The 18,555-nt window shown below is 36.2% G+C and overlaps 1 protein-coding gene across 2 annotated transcripts in view; it reads right to left on the bottom strand.

The window, feature by feature from the left end:
* Positions 1–18,555, bottom strand: part of LOC105033127 (pre-mRNA-processing protein 40C) — a 38,805-nt gene that overhangs the window by 2,279 nt on the left and 17,971 nt on the right. For both annotated transcript variants that reach the window (XM_010907795.4, XM_073256618.1), the window contains 11 exons: positions 18,320–18,483; positions 18,168–18,205; positions 15,684–15,762; positions 10,883–11,332; positions 10,384–10,467; positions 7,807–7,947; positions 7,555–7,661; positions 7,346–7,457; positions 2,232–2,375; positions 1,935–2,081; positions 161–283 (listed from right to left, as the gene is read on the bottom strand). In XM_010907795.4, the coding sequence (XP_010906097.1) occupies positions 161–283; positions 1,935–2,081; positions 2,232–2,375; positions 7,346–7,457; positions 7,555–7,661; positions 7,807–7,947; positions 10,384–10,467; positions 10,883–11,332; positions 15,684–15,762; positions 18,168–18,205; positions 18,320–18,483 (1,589 nt within the window). The remainder of the gene's footprint in view (positions 1–160; positions 284–1,934; positions 2,082–2,231; positions 2,376–7,345; positions 7,458–7,554; positions 7,662–7,806; positions 7,948–10,383; positions 10,468–10,882; positions 11,333–15,683; positions 15,763–18,167; positions 18,206–18,319; positions 18,484–18,555) is intronic.

The following is an 18,555-nucleotide window of genomic DNA, read 5'->3' as shown; positions in this document are numbered from 1 at the left end:
AGCTCTAATTAATGTGAAAGCAATATTTGTTGGAGGATTGAGTATGGACCCATGCTATATGTAAACAGTTCTTGGTGTGGTTCTAGCACAGGCAGCATTATGACAATGATCTCGCAAAAGACAACCAATATGCAGTTGCATGTAAGCAGAATAGAATTACCTCGTACAAATCCTTGACATGATCCCGAAATAGTTTCTCTGCATCTCCTTGGCCCAGATCAGGATTTGTTGCACGGCCCTGAGGATCCTTCTCTAGTTTTGGCTTAGATTCAGTCCAAGATGCCTATGAAAGACACGGCAATTTAAAGTTGAAGATAGTACGTTAAAGTTGCAGAAAAAGAGAAAGAAGAAGCAGAAACTGCCAATTGCCTACTGAAATAAGTCCTGCAGTTTGGATACCGAATATTAAATTAACAAAACATTGGTAACCATTCCCTAACCAGATATCCAAGGATTGGAGTTATTCACTGTTTTGGTTGACATTTTGAGGGTTAGAGGGATAAGCTGTGAGAAAAGTTAAAAAGTAAAAACAGAGAAGTGAGAGCGCTGGTGGTTAACCCCAACTCATGCTCCCTTTAAAATAAAGTTAATCAGGTTGGGCTGCTTTTTTAGGTCATGTTACTTACACATTCCATTTTTAAGTTATCTAGAAGTGTCAACCAAGGTTCACTGTCTCAGTACCAAACTCTATACCGCTACGATCTTGTAATTATGTCTGTACACAAGGTATGAGGGCCGATTCTGCATACCAACACTCGGTACACCCCTCCATACCACACAGCAGTTCGATACCGATACAGTAGGAAAACACCGATATTGATCGATATAGCAAACCATGGTGTCAACAGTTCCAGACACTTGGACATGGCAAGACACAAATGACATAGCTAGAAACTCCACTTTGAAGTGTCCTGCTGACATCAGCAAAAAATGTCCAGCACTAGACACCATTTTAGGAAGGGTCATATAGAGGACTCTTAGTTTTAAATGCCAGACACTTCCACTGTAGTGTCTCAAAGTTTTCTATATACTTCAAGCAAAATTTCCATTTGTTTCTAATACAAAGTTATCACGGTTATAGACATTTTAAGCAATGCATCATTATCTTTTTAATACAATGTTACCTTAATTCCATGAAAACTTAGCAAAATGTCATGATATTTTAAATATAAATAGATCATGGTTACTTATCATTTCAAGTTTCTAAACACATCTTAAATGAACCTAGAAATAAATTAAACAACTTGCAAACTTATGACTATTGCATTGATTTATTTGTTAAATATAATTTTAAGTTTCTCATTTCTTTGAATAAGGATCAAAATGCACAAACACACTACACATAGATGCACAACCAAACAGATAAACACAGAGACATGTGAATCCATATAGTTATGTGTATGTATGTATATATGTACATGTATATATCTATATCTATAAAGATAGCATATGTACACGTGTATGCATATGAGAACACTTGCACACTTGGCACCTATGCCAAATGTCTAGGTAACATGGTTTTTGGGATGTCAACAAGTTTAATACACCATTTTGGGATTTCATTTGGCTGGTTAAACTGTCAACCCAGCCCTAACCATCACATAACTAGCATCCAAACAGCACCTAAGAAATAACAATTTAATAGACATTCATGGAGCATCACATGACCAACCAAATTAAGGAAAAAGATGGAAGTATATTAAATTCAATCAAGAAAGATTCAATAGAAGCCCTAGCCATTTAGGCTAATAGATGAACATTAACTGCATCACAACTATACACAGGAATTTACAGGAGCAAGTTGTGTAAGTCTAACTCTACAATGCAGTCGCTAGGGAAGTTTTTGGGTAATCTTATCTATAATTAGCAATACATTGGCAGCATTGCTGGAACATGAAGAATGTCGAAAGCGATTTTTTAGGATAGCAAAGCACCTTAGGATCTTTTATTGTCTCAACGAGTAAAGCTTGATAAGAAGCTACTGCCTCCTTCCTGCGAACTTTCAGTCTCACTCTCTCCATTTCTTGTTCTTCTCTTTCTTTTCTTTTTCGCATCTCCCGCTCCCTTTCCTTTAATTTCTCCTGGAAAGATTCATATTAGCATATAAATCAGAGAATCCCATGAGCTACTTGCATACATGCTTAAAGTCCCACCTCGCATACCAGATCTATGAATCAAACAAATCTGGATTAAGAAGAATGATTTCAAACTTGAGTAGAAATTCAATTAACCTGCTCATCCCTTTTGGCCCTTGCGGACCGTTCTGCTTCCTCTTCAACAGCTTTCAGTTCAGATATATACTCATTAAACAAAGTTACCCTCTCTTCGTGCTTCACGGCCTTGTATCTTGGATCGTTCCTTAAATTCTCCTTCACCTGAAAAAATTGTCATATATTCATAAGAAGACCAACAGAAAAATGGCAGAACATCTATTCAAAAATAATTTCACTTGTTTGTCATTATACGTATTAGGAAAAAAAAAAAAGAAATCCTCCAACAGAAAAAAGGGCAAAATATATTACAGCAGTTCTCGAAATGAGAGAAGAAAATATAATTGCAGAATTAATTACAAAGGCCAAATAATAGCTGTTATGAAGGTAATATCTGAAAAAGGTCATACATCTTGCACTTCAAATCAACACCTAGAACAAATGCTCAGATAGCCAATCCACCAAAAATGATCAAATGCCCAACAGTAAAATTACCATGATTGCAAGGCAGTAGTAATACTTCAAAAAAGTAATAGTTGAATGGAAATGCATACATGATGGACACCACAAACCATGGTTCTGTTCTCATATAAAAACTTTGCATGTAAACTTATAAAAGAAGAGATAAAGGCATGCGCATTGCAGAAGTTCATGAAGACAGCTGACATCCGGTTGAAACCCAAAAGATGTGTTAAATGGTGATTGCATCAACAGAATTCAGTATGGGCCATTGTTGATGAACATGAAAATAAATGATTATGATACACATGACAATCATATAACAAAACTTGTGGGTTAAGCAGCAGGGACATGAGAAAGCAAATTTAAAATGGCTATGAGGGAGACCACCTAAAAGTAATAGATTCACTCCAAATGAGGGGAGGAAATGTACTTGATAATTGAGTTGGCTTCACAAGGGCCTGAAAGGAGTATATATACATGCATGCATGAACACATGTGTGCGCACACATACATGCATATAGATATAGATATAGAAAGAGAGAGAAAGGGGAGTGGCAGGGGAGAGAACGGAGAATAAAATTAGAAACTTATTAAAATCTAGAAGATGTAAACTGCAAAGCACGGTATTAGGTTTCACCAAAAATGATTTTTGGTCAATTTCTCTTTTTTATAAATAATGTGCTTACTAGCCTTTTTAACAAGTAATATGTTTACTATCATAGATAATTCATTAGTACAATATTATTTAATCATTAATAATAGATTTGCCGAACCTTCTTGAACCGAATAGTTCAGGGCGTTCCAAGCCATGCCGGCCACAAATCGGGGACGGTTCAGCCTTCCCAATTGGAACACCGGACGAGGGAGAGCGAAAGAGAGAGAGAGAGGAGGGGAAGAAAAGAGGAGACGATGATGCTGAAAGGCTAGCAGTGGCCTGCCAAGGTCACCAAAGGGCCGCAGAGGCCTCCGCAGCTCTGTGTCATCCGATAAGACGTTTAATCGAGAGATGAAGAGAAAGAGAGAGGTAGCGAGGGTACTGAAGAGAGGCACATCCGGCGGAGAGACCATCAGAGGATGCTAGGTAGCTATCGTGGCCATCGAATGGTGGAAAAGGCACGAACGGAACCACGGCCACGGAACAGGGGTAACTACCTCTGCTCATCGTATTTTTTTTAAAAACGATAATGAATAATAAAGCCAATAATGGGTTTGCCAGCTTTACTGCAGTCGGAAATTTAAAAAAAAAAAAATCGTGAAACAAAGACGATCGCCCGTCTCACGCCCATGAATCCATGGGCCGCAATTTTGCCATCCGACGACCACAGCAACCAGTCGAAGGCCCTTAACGACCTCTCTACCGGCTTTCCCTCCCTCCTTTTCTTTCCCTCCTCCCTCTCTCTCTCTTTGGGCCACGATTTGGCAGAAGAAGCGAAAGCCTTAGCGACCCTCCGAGCGCACCCGCGGCTTGCCTGTGGCCACCACCAGCATCTCCTTTGACCACTCTCTCCCTCCCTCCCCCCTTCTCCCTTCCCCTCCCATTTTTCTCTCTTTTCTTCCTCCCCAGTTCCTTTCTTCGCTTCTATATCGGTTCACACCGATCCGGTCCCGATACGGATCCGTACCACCAGCTGGCCAACACGAGTTCCTTTCTTCGCTTCTATATCGGTTCACACCGATCCGGTCCCGATACGGATCCGTACCACCAGCTGGCCAACACGAGCCCCTTTACCGGTTCCGCAAACCTCGATCAATATTATTCATTAATATGCTTATTCAATTAGACATTTGTCCATCAAGGCATCACCTATCAGAATGTTTACATGCAGATTTGAAATGTTGTGACATAGCTTAGCCAGGATTTTTTGGCAGTAGACTATTTAGGGAGAAAGCATTTTAACATTGGAACCATAAAAATGCAATGTGCCTGTTAGATTTGAAGAATATTGCAACCTGTAAAGTTAGCAATGCAACTGTCTGGAGAGAGATTTCTTTTATTTAATGTATTAAGCTTCAATATAGCTCAACTTCAGCCTAAAATACAACAAATTATGATGTGAAATAGCTTTCCTGGATTTACTTCTCACTTTTTCCTTAATTTTTATATTATTTGGATTTTTTCTGATTTTTTCGACTGCATCTAAAACTCATGGTGGAACCACCAAAACTATCAAAGCTTCCGAAATTGAAACTCTACCAGGCAGCCCTATACAAAATATGAGTTTTGGTTTCTACCCTATTAAGACATTGTAGATCATGAGCAACAACGTGCATTTTCACTTTGAGAGGATTATTATCTATTTTCTTTAAGAAGCATTTGCAGCCAATGACTCCCTAAACCATTATAGCTTGATTCTCTCCCTCCTTTAATAAATACACAAACCCAAACAAATTAATCACCCCATTGATAATTCATAGATTCATTTGCAGCTCTTGCAAAGTTTGCTCACAAAAAATCAACTGCTTTGGAAGTATGGTTTGCTGTACGAAGCCATACAGCACTGCACAAAGCATACCATCCCTTACCGGTAGCGAATCAATAATGGGTATTGGGGGCATACCAAGTGTTGGTACCATGAACCAACTTGTATTGATGCTGTACCAATGTTGTAGTGGTACAGATACCAAAATTGGTACCATGTTTGAAAGTTTACATAAACCAAAAATCATCCAAAAGAAAAATAAAACAACCCATATAAAGCAAATAAGAACCAAGAACGTAGAGGATAGGAATAGATGATTAAATAGAACACAATTTAGCTACAATAAAAAACACATCTTAAAAAAAGTGAAACCCCAAAGCTAAGTAGATAGCAAAAGAAACCAAAACATGTTAACATCACTAAAAGATTGAGATAAAAAGAAATAAGTTGGTATTCTAAACACGATGAACCTCAAGAAGAGCCTAAACTCTAGGATAAAGGTAAAGGGACCATGATTAGTAAATGTAGAAGGCCCAAAGGAAATGAAGATCATGACAAAAAATAGCAAATAATACATCAAAGAGTTGTGACACCAAGATCTATGAGGGACAAGAAACAGGAAAAACACACAAGACAGATATAAAGCAACGGAGGACCAAAAGTGATTATGAGGAAATGGATTGAGGGTCCATAGGAACATGCAAAACTTAGTTATCAAGAAATAATCAAAAGTTAATATCATGATATACTATCACTTAACAAAATTCTAATAGCATAGGTGTATCTATCCATATGGCAAAATAATAAATTATTACAAAATAATAAATTCATGATCCAACCTGTGTATAATAAGAAATACAAAAGTATAGTATATATGGGATATATCCATTAGTGGTCTAATTATATTTTCCTCCTTTTTCCAACCGTTCTTGAGACACAATATAGAATAGATATAATGGAATAGATAACAAAAATAGAACAAATATAATATATATAAGAGCCCAATCATTTACTGAAATAAATTTTTGATATTAATACTATGATATACTATCACTATACAAAATTCTAATTGTATATGTATACTTATTAATGTATAGATCATGATCCAACCTTATAATAAAAAATATTGCATATAGGGATATTTATATGTAATATAGTAGGGCCATTAATAGTTGTACTTTCACTTTAAGTATGATTATGATCATAAAAAATACAATAGAAATTAATAAAATATTAGTGTACACTCATGACCTATGTGAGATATAGGCAGGGGGTACACTACTAATGAAAAGTGCTTTTCATTAAAATCAGCATACATTAAGCAAATATTGCTGTTAATAATGTCATTGCTCTCTATATTAACTTAATAGTCTTAATGAAAAGTTCTTTCTTTAATATGATCTAATATACTAATAAGCTTTTTATTAATGATATTATATAAGTATATTTTGATAAAGAACTGTAAGAAAAAATTGCACGACTTAGTATCCAAAATAATAAGAACATGATCCAACCTTAGTATAATAAAAAAATATAAAAGTATTGCATGTAGGGGATATTTGAATGCAATATCGAGGCCATTAATGGTTGTATTTTCACTTTAAGATTATGATCACAAAAAAGCAATAGAAATTAATAAAACATTAGCATAACCTAATAACCTGCACGAGATATAGGCAGGGTATAGCACTAATGAAAAGTGTTTTTTATTAATATCAGCATGCATTAAGCAAATATGGTTATTAATAATTTAATACATTGGTTGTTGTATCAATTTAATAGCACTCATGAAAAGTTTTTTATTTAATCAGGTTTAATAAGCTAATAAGCTTCTTATTGTTGATATTATATTGTTATATTTGATTAAAAAAAAAACCATAATAAATAAGAGCCCTAGTTATTATCCAAAATAAAGAGCTCTACTAATATTGTTACAAATATGGGCATTCGCATGGCGTATGCAGAGCTATGCACAAGCAGAGTATCCATTTTAGTGTGGGTGTGTGTGGGTGTGTGTGTGTGTGTGTTAGACAAGTAGAATAGGCATATGAAGCAAACGCCACATATATCAAGCAAGGCATTTTGATGGATTATGTGCAAAAAGAGTTCTCAAAGATGAAATATGACCAAAATAAGTACAACTACAGTTGGGAAAAAAAAAAAGAAAAAAATATATAGTTCAAATGCAGCATGTAATAGGGTGACAAAATGGGGCATTCATATATCATAACTTGCCAAGAATGAGGCAGTTACCCTAGACCATCGGCTAGTTGTAGTTATATCCTTATTATCCCGAAGCATTGACTTGAAACTAGTTACAGCAGCCATACGTATTGCTTGCATTTTCTCTTCAGCAGCCTTTACCCTATAGAAATCCACAAATTCATGCAAACATATCATGGAAGGGCTAGACACTATAAAGCATTATAAAATTTTACAACATAAGGATCAGCAAAACATACTTCTCATTTAAAAGAAGCTCCCGCTCCTTACGATCTAAAACCCCAAATCGTGGATCACTGCCCCATTTTCTTTTAAATGTTTGATAGTCAGTTTTGTGATCAATTTCCTGATAAGATTAGCTAGTCAGTGATGTTATTGTCATAATAAAATACCATTGATGGGAGGAGAAATACCAAGGGAAACTTATCGCAAAAATCTCATTTGTGAACACTCAATTAATCAAATCGTAATGAATGATAGAAGCATATGACCTCCGAGGCTTCTTCTAATAATTGTTTAAAAGCATCTATTGCAGCCTTCTGAGCTGCCCTTTTCTCCTTGCGCTCTTCTTCCACACGCGTCCGAACAAAGTGCTCAAATATAGTCTTCCGAGCAGAATAACTAGGGACAGCCTGCAATGAAACCCATTCAAGTGAGATATATAATACAACTGGCATTTTAAACACAGGTTAAAAAATTAACAATGTCAATAAAGGAGAAAGAAAGCACTTGTTTACACAGATCAAAAATCTCATTGAAACTAGAGTACAGATGAAGAATATGAAGAAACAATTCCATAAGGTTTAAAAATCAACAATGTCAATAAAGGACAAAATAAGTGCTTGTTTACACGACTTAAAAATCTAATTGAAGCTCCAGTAAATATGAGGAATACAAGGAAACACTTCAATAGGGATAAAATAGTAGGAAAGCAAAAAGACAATGGTTGTTTATAAAGCTTTAAAAATTTAATCATGGCTAGAGTCATAAGGATGATTCATCTGGTATTGCAGGACACACTTATTAAAAGAAAGATTAGCCCATAATTTTTTTACTAAAAGACATGCCAAGATGAATCAGTAAATGTTCAATGAAGACTATGATTTTCAACCAAAAAAACAAAAAAAACAAACAAACAAAACCCTTCTGAGTTCTGAATAGGACACCAGGACCCCATAGAAAGAAGGATTATTTGCGATTATATGCATCAGTGTTCTCTCCATCCCTGAATCTAAGAAAATGAAGGTTATAGGACTTGAAACTAGTTTAAGGAAGGCGAAAGGTGAAAAAAGGAAAAAAAAAGGGAGAAAGAGAAAAAAAAAAGAAGAAAGAGGACTCTCCCATCAAGTTGATGGATATTCACCAATTTCTGTATTGCTCCAACAAACATGTCCACAATAATAACAAATATGTTCCACCATGGAAAACTAACAAACCTAAACAAGCCATATCCAGGATAATGGGGAGTAATTTTATGGAACAGTAAGAAAAGACAATGATTTCTAGAAATACTTAAATTCTAGCAACTTTATAGTGCCCTAAAACCCTCAGGTAAGCATGAAAAAATATTAAGCAATTGGATTACTGAGGCTCAACTACAAAGTTACAGTCTGCAATAGACACCAGCAAAGTTCTCATGTTTATATTGTTCTCCATTACTCAGGATATGCAGTTCTTATAACTTGTGAAGAAACATGGGTAATTTTCCACAAAATGACAACAAAGAACCAAGATGCTGAACATACATATAGAGAGAAAAATGCATGAACCCACACATGTGCACATGTAGGCAGAGGCACAGACGCGCACATGAACACAAACATATAAATATGCATCCATATACATACATATGTATGCATATACATTGTGTGTACTACATGTTTGTGTATATACAGATGGATATGCATATGCATATGTCCATATATACTAGAAATCAACGCTCATCATGCACATGCACCATGACAGAGCAAAACACAATGTCCACATTTTTATTGGAGAGAGCTTTCAACTGGTCCCCCTACCCCAAAATAATAAATAAATAAAAGAGTGGGATTCCAAATATTATTTCATTTTTTTATGTCCTTTTCTCTTGTCTAGAGACTTGGGTCTCTTAGTACACAACTAAAAATTGCTCGGCTAAGGCCTTCAGCAGCCATCCGGCACTGTGGAAACTGAAAACACAGAAATCTTTGGGAACCCAGCACACACATACATATTATTTTCTCTTCGCAAAATCGCAATAGTTGTGATTGGTTCCAAGGTTAGTTAAAGATCCCATGAAGACCATAGCATCAAAAGGAGTCTCAGGCCTCCAAAGTATGCAATCAATGGTTACATATACAGAGTGAAAACTCGGGTTTGACCACTTAAACTTGTTTCCAAGATGCTGGTCCCAGCAATAACAAGACTCAGATTCCACAGAAAATATCTTCAACCAAAGTAAATTCAGTTTCCTTCCTAGAATATCCAACCCCACTCAAGAATTCTCTAGCCACTTCTTGGTGTCAACACAAGAATAATTGTCACACCAAGTATCTAACTGGGACTTTGCCTAGCCAAGCTCATTGACCTAATCCAAAACAAATACAAGTATGTTTATAATTGCATCCTTTGGCCTCTTCTTTACAATGAGTGTGACCGGAAAAACACTACTTCTCAAACCTCTGCCATCAGTGGCCGGTCTCCACAACCATATGAAGAGAGTCAGTCATCTTCCCCTCATAGATCCTAATATCCCAATATTAATGTAATAATGTCCAAGCCAAGCGAGTCACCAACTACGTAGCCTAAAATGACCCACCAGCATATAATGAACAATAACTAAAGAAACAAAAATACACATATGCAATATGAAAAGTGTAACACCTCAAGAATATAATTGGGAATAAATCAAAAGGCAAATAGATAGCACAGCACACTATCATATAGAAAAATACAATTAAAGCAAAAGAGCAGAAATAAAGTTCACCATGCCACAAGTGAGCACCATAAATGGGTCTAACAAACCTGAGCCATGGTGGTCCAGTTGTAGGAAAGGCCGAAAATTCATAACTTTAGACTCAACAAACCTTAAAGCGTGGATCAAACACTATCTTTGGCAGCTCTTTTTCCCACTTCGAAAACGGCGCCACTCCTCGTTCTTTAAGCATTTCCTTTACAATGGAAAATGTATGACAAAGCAATGTCAAGTTTTAGAACCAAGCTTCAAATGGAAAGATCAAATGAATTAAGAAGTAGCATTAAATTTCCCAGAGCATAGAAGAATAATAAAAATTCTATTATTCTTTTTTTTTTCAGTAGACGCATTCACCAGCATGCAAAAGTTGCAAAAGAGCTCGTATCTTAACAAATATAACAAAACTTAACATGGATATTATCAAAGTTAAAATACCAATTGAATGGATAGACTAGTTTGAATAAACTGAGAATCATAAATTATTTGATTGATCTAACAATTTGCCATTTGCAGTAGCAAATAACGAAATATAAACCTCATATACTGGGCTTTCAACTGACATGGTAGTTCAAGCAAATCATTTAAAGAATGGATGAAGGAAAAAAATTTACCTTGAACTGACTAATGCACTCCTCTTTAGTTGGCCCACTTTCCTCATCATCTGAATCAGATGAGGAATCTGACATATTTCCATCATCTTTAACTTTGTCTTTGCTATTTGTCCCTTGTTGTCCCTTAGGTGCAGTCTCAACTGCTTTTGAGCCATTTAAATCAGATGCAACAGGTCCAGGAGTCGGGACAGGTGAGGATGTGACAGGAGTACCAGCATCCTGCAGTTTCTTTTTAACCAGATCCAATGCAGATGAAGAAACCGCTGCACCCGAAGTCCTAAGAGCCATAGAATCACGACCACCTGTCTCCACAGCAGGAGCACTCATACTAATAGGAGCAGATCCTTTATCCGCCACATTTGTTAGTTGATTTGCATTTCCTTTCAGGGCATCACTCTCTTGAGACTTTCTCAGCTCCAAAACTTCAGCTGGGACTTGCCAGCTACTAACCTGAATTTTCCAAAACCTCATAAATGTTGGATACACCAGCATGCAGGTGGTAGATACAACAAATAAATATCAGCGATCATATGGCTTCCAATAATGGAAACGGTTGTCATAAATGTTGAATAAATATGTAAAATTCCTTGCTAGCACTTGAGTAGTGCTGATAAGTCAAATTTTACAATTAGGCCTATGAGTTACAATTGGAATGCTATACCAACAAAACTAATTTAACATATTTGGGTTTCCCCTTGCAGAATTCTTTGATGCTTCCTCAAACATTCTCTAATGATTCAATCAAAAGCACTAAATCAGCAGTTAAAATCCCTTCTTTGTAGATTATAACCATTGGAAGTCCTAAGCTTAATCAAAAGCAGCATATTAAGTCAGCATAATAGATTACAAAACACATCTCTTGAGAAAAAGAGCATTTCAATGATGGAAATATAATTTTTACAACTATTAGAAGTCCAAAAGGTAACATTAGTTTAATGATTAGAGCTAAAGACCCCTCCTGACTAACCATAAATGAAGCAATAGAAAAATAAGATAATTCCATACACTTCGCTTCTTTGAAAACTTAAGAGAGTAAAAATAACCTGACATTTTGCTGGTATTCAATTTTTCATCATGTAGGAGAGTGGCAATATTTGAGCAGCCTATTATACATTGTCAAGGTGATGGTGTATTAATTAGCAGTGCCACCGGGATCTCAAGTGCTCATATCTGTCTTCTCAGGTGTTCTTGTCTTTGTATTATTGTGTTTACGCATATTAATGACCCTCGCATAACGTTACAGATAACTTAAGGACCAAAAATAAAAAAGTGATGTTTGATTTATGACAACATCTTTTACTGTTTAAAACATAAACTATTTTTCTTTAAGCAAAATTTTGACTGGAATGGCTGCAAATATCCAATTATATCATAAAACACAAAGTGGTGTCAAAAGAACCAAGATTAATAAATACAAGCGGCTTTTAGGCAAAACATGTGATCTAGCATAATGCAAAGGCATGTTGAATCTAATAATTAGACAACATAATAAGGGTTCAATTAATGCATTATATCTTAGTCATATAATATGATTTCCTTATCAATTATTTTAGATTGCTTGTAGGAATAAAGAATGATAGAGACAATAATTGCAACGGTGATGATGGAGACGACGACTATGGTGGAGATAGCGACAGCAATTTGGTGGATACGGCAGTAGTGGTGGCAATGGTGGCATGGAGACGATGACAGTGGTGCTGGCATTAATAGCGATGTCAAAGGGGGTATGACAAGAATTTCTTGTTTTGAAAATAGTGAAAGTAAAAAAATTTCATACTGTCATTTTTTTTCTAGGAAAATGAAATGACTTTCAAAAAATAGAGAGATAAAAGCAATAGCACCAAATATGTTTTTTGCCTCAATTTCTATGATTTCATTTTTAAAATAATAAGAAATAAAAGCAATGCCATGCAGGATCTTAGCATGTGACGTTGCTTTGCAGGATTTTAACTAGAATATTTATCTCCCTCTTTTTTTTTTTTTTGGTTTTCCTCACTTCTTCCTCACTTTATCAAATTTAGTCTAATTTAGTCAAAGGTTAAGTATAGAGATCAAGCCCCTCCCTTCAAAGATATTAATATTCTTTGATAAGCCACTTGCAGTCTAATTTAAACTATATAAGTTGGAAACTGATCAATAACCAAATCCAACAATTTAAGAAGCTCCTCAGTCTGTTGATTTCATATTTACTGATTGTTACATTTGAGAAGTGCAATGTAGATCACAAAATAGTGCATGAATTAGTCAAAAACCCCCAAAGCACCGTGACAAGTGAGCTTGTCCACTACTTACTTGACATCCACCTGGTGTGTCTAAATCTCCCCTCTCTTTCAAATGGTGACTAGCACATAATCTGCTAGCTAAGATAGAGTATCTTCCAACATTTGTCATGCATTTCAGAGCACGAGTATCTTTAACACCCACTTCCTTCTTTCTTACTCTTAAAAATTTCGAGGAAAAAATAAGAAAATGAATAGATGTCATAATCCCAATTTAAATAGTCCAGGCAACTTTTGATGGCTATGGTTGTGGTTATAAAAGGTAGACACAATTATGCCTCAATGCAGTTATAAAAATCCACTTTGAAATATACTTCATTCAGATGTCCAAGTCATAAGCACACCAATCTTGGCATCACTAGGAAATCTAGAGGATGATCCACCACTTCAGAATGCGCCCCATGTTTATCAAAGATAAACATGTCAACATAACTGTCTTAATGCTTAAATCGTTCATTCAAGAGAATTCACTATAAATTTTCTAAAATGAAGAGAAACATGGTTTATCATAAGTCAACTCAACAAATTCAGCATACCTATACACAAAGTAAAAAACATATATCTCCAAGAAATAGGTCCCAAATCACCAGTAAATATATCAAATTATCTAACCTATAACTGCTTCCATAGCCATTAAGCTTTGAAAACAGGCCAACCTTTTCTTTGCTCTTGCATGAACTCCATTTAACTAGATAAACTGTTTTTTCAAATGATCTGAAAGCTCCACAACAAAGTTTCTTAAATACTTAATTCACCATTCATAATTACACAGATATGAAGTACCAAAATAACAAGTCTTTGTGCAGAAAAGGTTAAAGATGACATTTTGATACAGTAATAGGTTATCAGGGGGTAGGCTGTGTGTTTAAATAGACATGGATGAGTGTCGGGTGCAGCTGCATGTCAAAGTTGCTGATCCCTTTCATGCTCTGATAATTCCCTCCTGTAGACCTATCAACCCAAGTACCTTACCAGCATCCATGTCTAAGTTTCAAGTCTGGGTAATTCAGGGTAAATTGAAGGGTTTGAAGAACTTAGTGTTGCATATGGTCTAGAATAAATATATAATTAAGAGAGAAGGTTTTTAATGAGAGTGATGGTTAGGGAGTCTACAGGTTTTTCGAGCTGAAGTGAAACAGCATACTCAATGGATCTCCACAAATAAAGATACTGTTGAACAATGAAAAAAGGAAAAGAGGAAGAATTCTAAGCTACAGCAACTAGGAATCTACCTAGATGAGAATACATCATCATCCCGTTCTAAGGTCTCATCATGGAGAAAGAGGGTAAAAATTTCCATGAAGTTGTAACATAAAACTCAAAGAAATTAGCAGATGTAAAACTCAAAGAAATTAACACTTTACATCTGCCTAAAGGTAATTATGTCATCATCCTCATCCTCAAAAGGTCTCATCATGGAGCAAGAGGGTAAAATTCTTAAAACTAATATGACTCTAAGTTCTTGGCTAACCCTTCATTGGGATCCTAGTATTAGCCAAAATGCATATTAGCCTCTTATCATTTTAGCTCCACTAAATTAAGGAAAAACTCGGAATTAAACCTACAACCTCCAGTCCTAGTCCCCTCTAAAGAAACCAAGTTTCTGCTTTCACACCACATTACTTGAATCATAATAAGATGATATTTATTCCAGCAATAAGTTTCAGGAGCAATAGTTCATATCAGTAAAAAAGAGTATGTTACAGATAAGCATTCTATTGATAGGGCAAGTTCTCTTTTGTTCAATGTTAAAGACCAGTCCCTAACAGAATGTATCATAAGAAAGGAGAAAAAGCATAAAATGTTAAATTCTTCCTTTATGGTTCCATCTTTACAACCAAAAGGAAGAAATAAAGAAAAACATAACCAAGTATATAGATATTTCTGATTGAATACTTCAAACCTCATTATTTAACAAGCTCACTTTTTAACTCGCTCCATCATCCAATTTGATATCAAAGTTTTGATAAAAAATGGTTCCCCTCCTCTCTCCGCCCCACTCAATGATGAATATCTAACCTTCTTTATTTAACAAAGTTACCCTCTCAGTTAATTAAAATTTAAGGGTGTAGTTTGCTAGACCTTTTCTATCAAGAGCAAGACCACTACCGTTCACAAGAACTAATGGAATAAACAACTAAGTTTGACAGATTTAGCATTTTCATGAACACGCACAAAACACAAAATATATTACTGATTGCCAGCAACAACAATCACTCAATAGATTTTTTTTTTTTTAATACATTTACTGCATGGAGCTCTTGTGGTTTCAGTGTCCACCCAAACTGACTAATCCCACATCCCAACAATTCAGACCTATATTCTGCAACCATAACATAAGTGACTGCAAATAACAGCCATGATTGAGAACAGCACAGCCTTCCCTGAATGTATCAATACGAGAATATACATTCCTAAGCATTTATGACACTAATATATTATTCAACAATGCATGCTCAACTAGCATAGGCACAACACTCTGTTCGGGGTTCATACATACAGAAGGATACAAACAGAGCTACCTTGTTCTTGGTATCGTAGTAGTACTTCCTTCCATCATTTGTAGTTACTAACGTCCAATTGGTACCAGCCAACTTCTCCCTGAGCAAATAATAAGAGAAAAAGAAATACTGTTCAATATACACTATGCAAAATGTATTATAAGTCATAACTCCCACTGGCCAGCAAATCAGAGAACGAGCGATCGTGCTTAGACTCCAAGTAGATTATCAGAGATTGACTCTGGTGGGACACAATCAACAGACAATAAGTGTGTGATGTCAATAGCATGCCCATCGAAGATGTCAAGATATGATACTATTACACATGGTTCCATAAGTACAAGATATGAAAGATTGCATCAAGGCATATTTTCTAACATGATATCACTGATCATATGCAGAGACTCTTAGTGTAGAAAACTGGTGTTCTCTAACATGTTCCTTCTAAACAAATGTTTGTGTAGTCACCAGCAGTACTAGTCAATGCTATGTCCCACAAGTAGACAAGTGTTATGTGCAGATACAGAATGCACCGTATGGTATTGCAAGTTCTAAAAAAAATTTGGCAACAACAATTAGCATGTCTCTACTAATTAAATGGTAATCTCTTGTGGCCAGATTCGCCAACCTTTTTTTGTCATGGTCTGCCTTTTTAGACTCCTAGTGCAATGAGTATAGAAGGAAACCGAAGGTCACTCATATCTAGTCGTGGAGCTTGTATTCGTCCTCTTAGTTTACTAGGAAACAACCAGCCAAAATAATTTCATATTTTGAATTTCAAAAAGAAACCAAGGATGAAAAGGCATATCAATTATCCCTCACATTTACATAGCACTTCCTAATACAGGTTGTAGTATTGGTAACTGTACCAGTACATTATCAGTATGTTATGGTAAATCCCTGCCAATATGACATGGTAACATAATGGCACATGGTATACATATTAGTGCCAGCACAGCAAAGGTGATTGACCGTATCATGTGTCAATACGGTACTCTACTGAGTAGAAATATGACCAGACAGTCACTCACAGTTATGTACACTATCTAACTCTTGCTTTCTAGAAATGTTCCCAAGAAAATTAGTACTTCAAACACCAAAGGCTACTCCAACAGTCAACTTCTAGAAGAGTGTTAAAAAATCATTACTGTTATGAGCATTTTTGCACTATGTATACCATAAGAAACTGATTTTTTTTTTGGAAATGCAGTCTTAGCCTTAATCAAGAAGCATTACCCACACCAGTTTGAAGGGTCAGGGCATAATCCAGGAAGGTATGATGAGCTCTGAAACTAGCATCCTCTAAACCAAAGAAGATTTTTGACTCATGCAACTTTGCTGTGAAACGAAGGATAGAAGGCCTTTTATCCCCCCCCCCAACCCGAGAGAGGGAGAGAAAGAGAGAGGGGGGGAGAGAGAGATGGAGAGTGAAGACCAAGGTTCCTGGAGCCGGAATTGGGACCCGTGCCAACCAGCCGGTGGTACGAGTCCGTACGGGTCCGGACCGGTGCGAACCAACTCGGCAGAGAAGGGCCCAGAGGGAGGAAAAAAGAGATAAGAAGAGGGGGGGAGAAGCAGAGGAAGAGGGGGAGAAGCAGAGAAAGAGAGGGCCTCCAGACGGTTTGGACGCCCTTCGAGAACCAATTTGGACGCCGGAACCGTCCCGATTCCCCGTCGGTCAGGGTGTACCGTGCAGTTCGGCACGGTTTTGAAAACCCTGCTGAAGACCCACTTAAGATTTAGTTAATCAGATACAGGTACTCCAAGGTGTGCCACCCAAGAATTCGACCTAGACCTTCCCAAGGAGGGGCAGGAGTATGATACTAGGCAGGTTGGAAGATCTGCAATTCATTAGGGAGCTTAAGATCAAACTATTGAGAAGCAACCCTCAAAGTTTCAAACAGAATCCAAAAAAAAGGGAAGAGTGTAAAAATTAATGAAGGGTGCCATCATTTTAAAGCATAAATTAAGTAGATGTTTGAAATATTATATTGGAGACTGGGAAATGCATTTCGTTCTTCAATTTAATCCCTCTATTTTCTTTGGTGCAAGAAATGAAAGCAATCTGTAGAAGAAATAAAGAGTTTTTGAAGCATTTCAATTGGTAAAATTAGCTACCAATGAATCGGGAAGTCACCTGACATACTTAACATGTATTAGAAAAGCAAGCATAAATATTACATATTTAAATCACTCACATGCCTCAATGTCCAATTACAGAATTTGAAATGCTTACTTTGGTAAAATTATCCATCATTTGATATGCATAACATACTCAGCATATATTGAAGAGAAACCCAATAAAAATAAAGACAAGTTTATTTAGGGAGGAAAAAAAAAAAGAAAACATAACAATCACAGAAAATTCTATGCTCCAGAAAAATTTGCTATTGATACAAGTTGCAGAATAGTTGAACTCAAGACCATTAATATGCATGTGATTTTATATGATCCTTGTAAAGTAGAACCGCATAAAAACAATTAGGCTTCCTGTTTAGTGCATACCATGAAACTGGAGTTGACTGAGCTGTAACGTTCTCTGGCTGTCAAAGGAAACACAAGAAAGCAGATTAGTTAAATAGCATTACCAAATAATCATATGTTGTCACTAGAATGAAGTCATATTACTTGATATAACAAGTCCTCTGTGCAAATACCTCCCCGTTAAAACTGGAAGGTCTTTCATATGTTGACTCCCCAGTGACAGAATTGTAGTAGTATACGACACCTGATTCTGTCTTGTGTGCCGTCCAGGCATCTGCCTCTTCATTCTTGGTACTTTCTCCATCCTTGTGGGGATCATTAGCATGCTTTTCATGATCTGCAGGAAAATGAACAGGTCAGTGACAGAAATTTCAATCTAGCAGTTGTTTACATCGTTGATCAAGAGAAA

Source organism: Elaeis guineensis, chromosome 4 (genome assembly GCF_000442705.2).
Source record: "Elaeis guineensis isolate ETL-2024a chromosome 4, EG11, whole genome shotgun sequence".
Classification (NCBI taxonomy): domain Eukaryota; kingdom Viridiplantae; phylum Streptophyta; class Magnoliopsida; order Arecales; family Arecaceae; genus Elaeis; species Elaeis guineensis.
The sequence above is the reverse complement of the archived record's forward strand: the minus strand, read 5'-3'. Positions and strand labels throughout refer to the sequence as shown.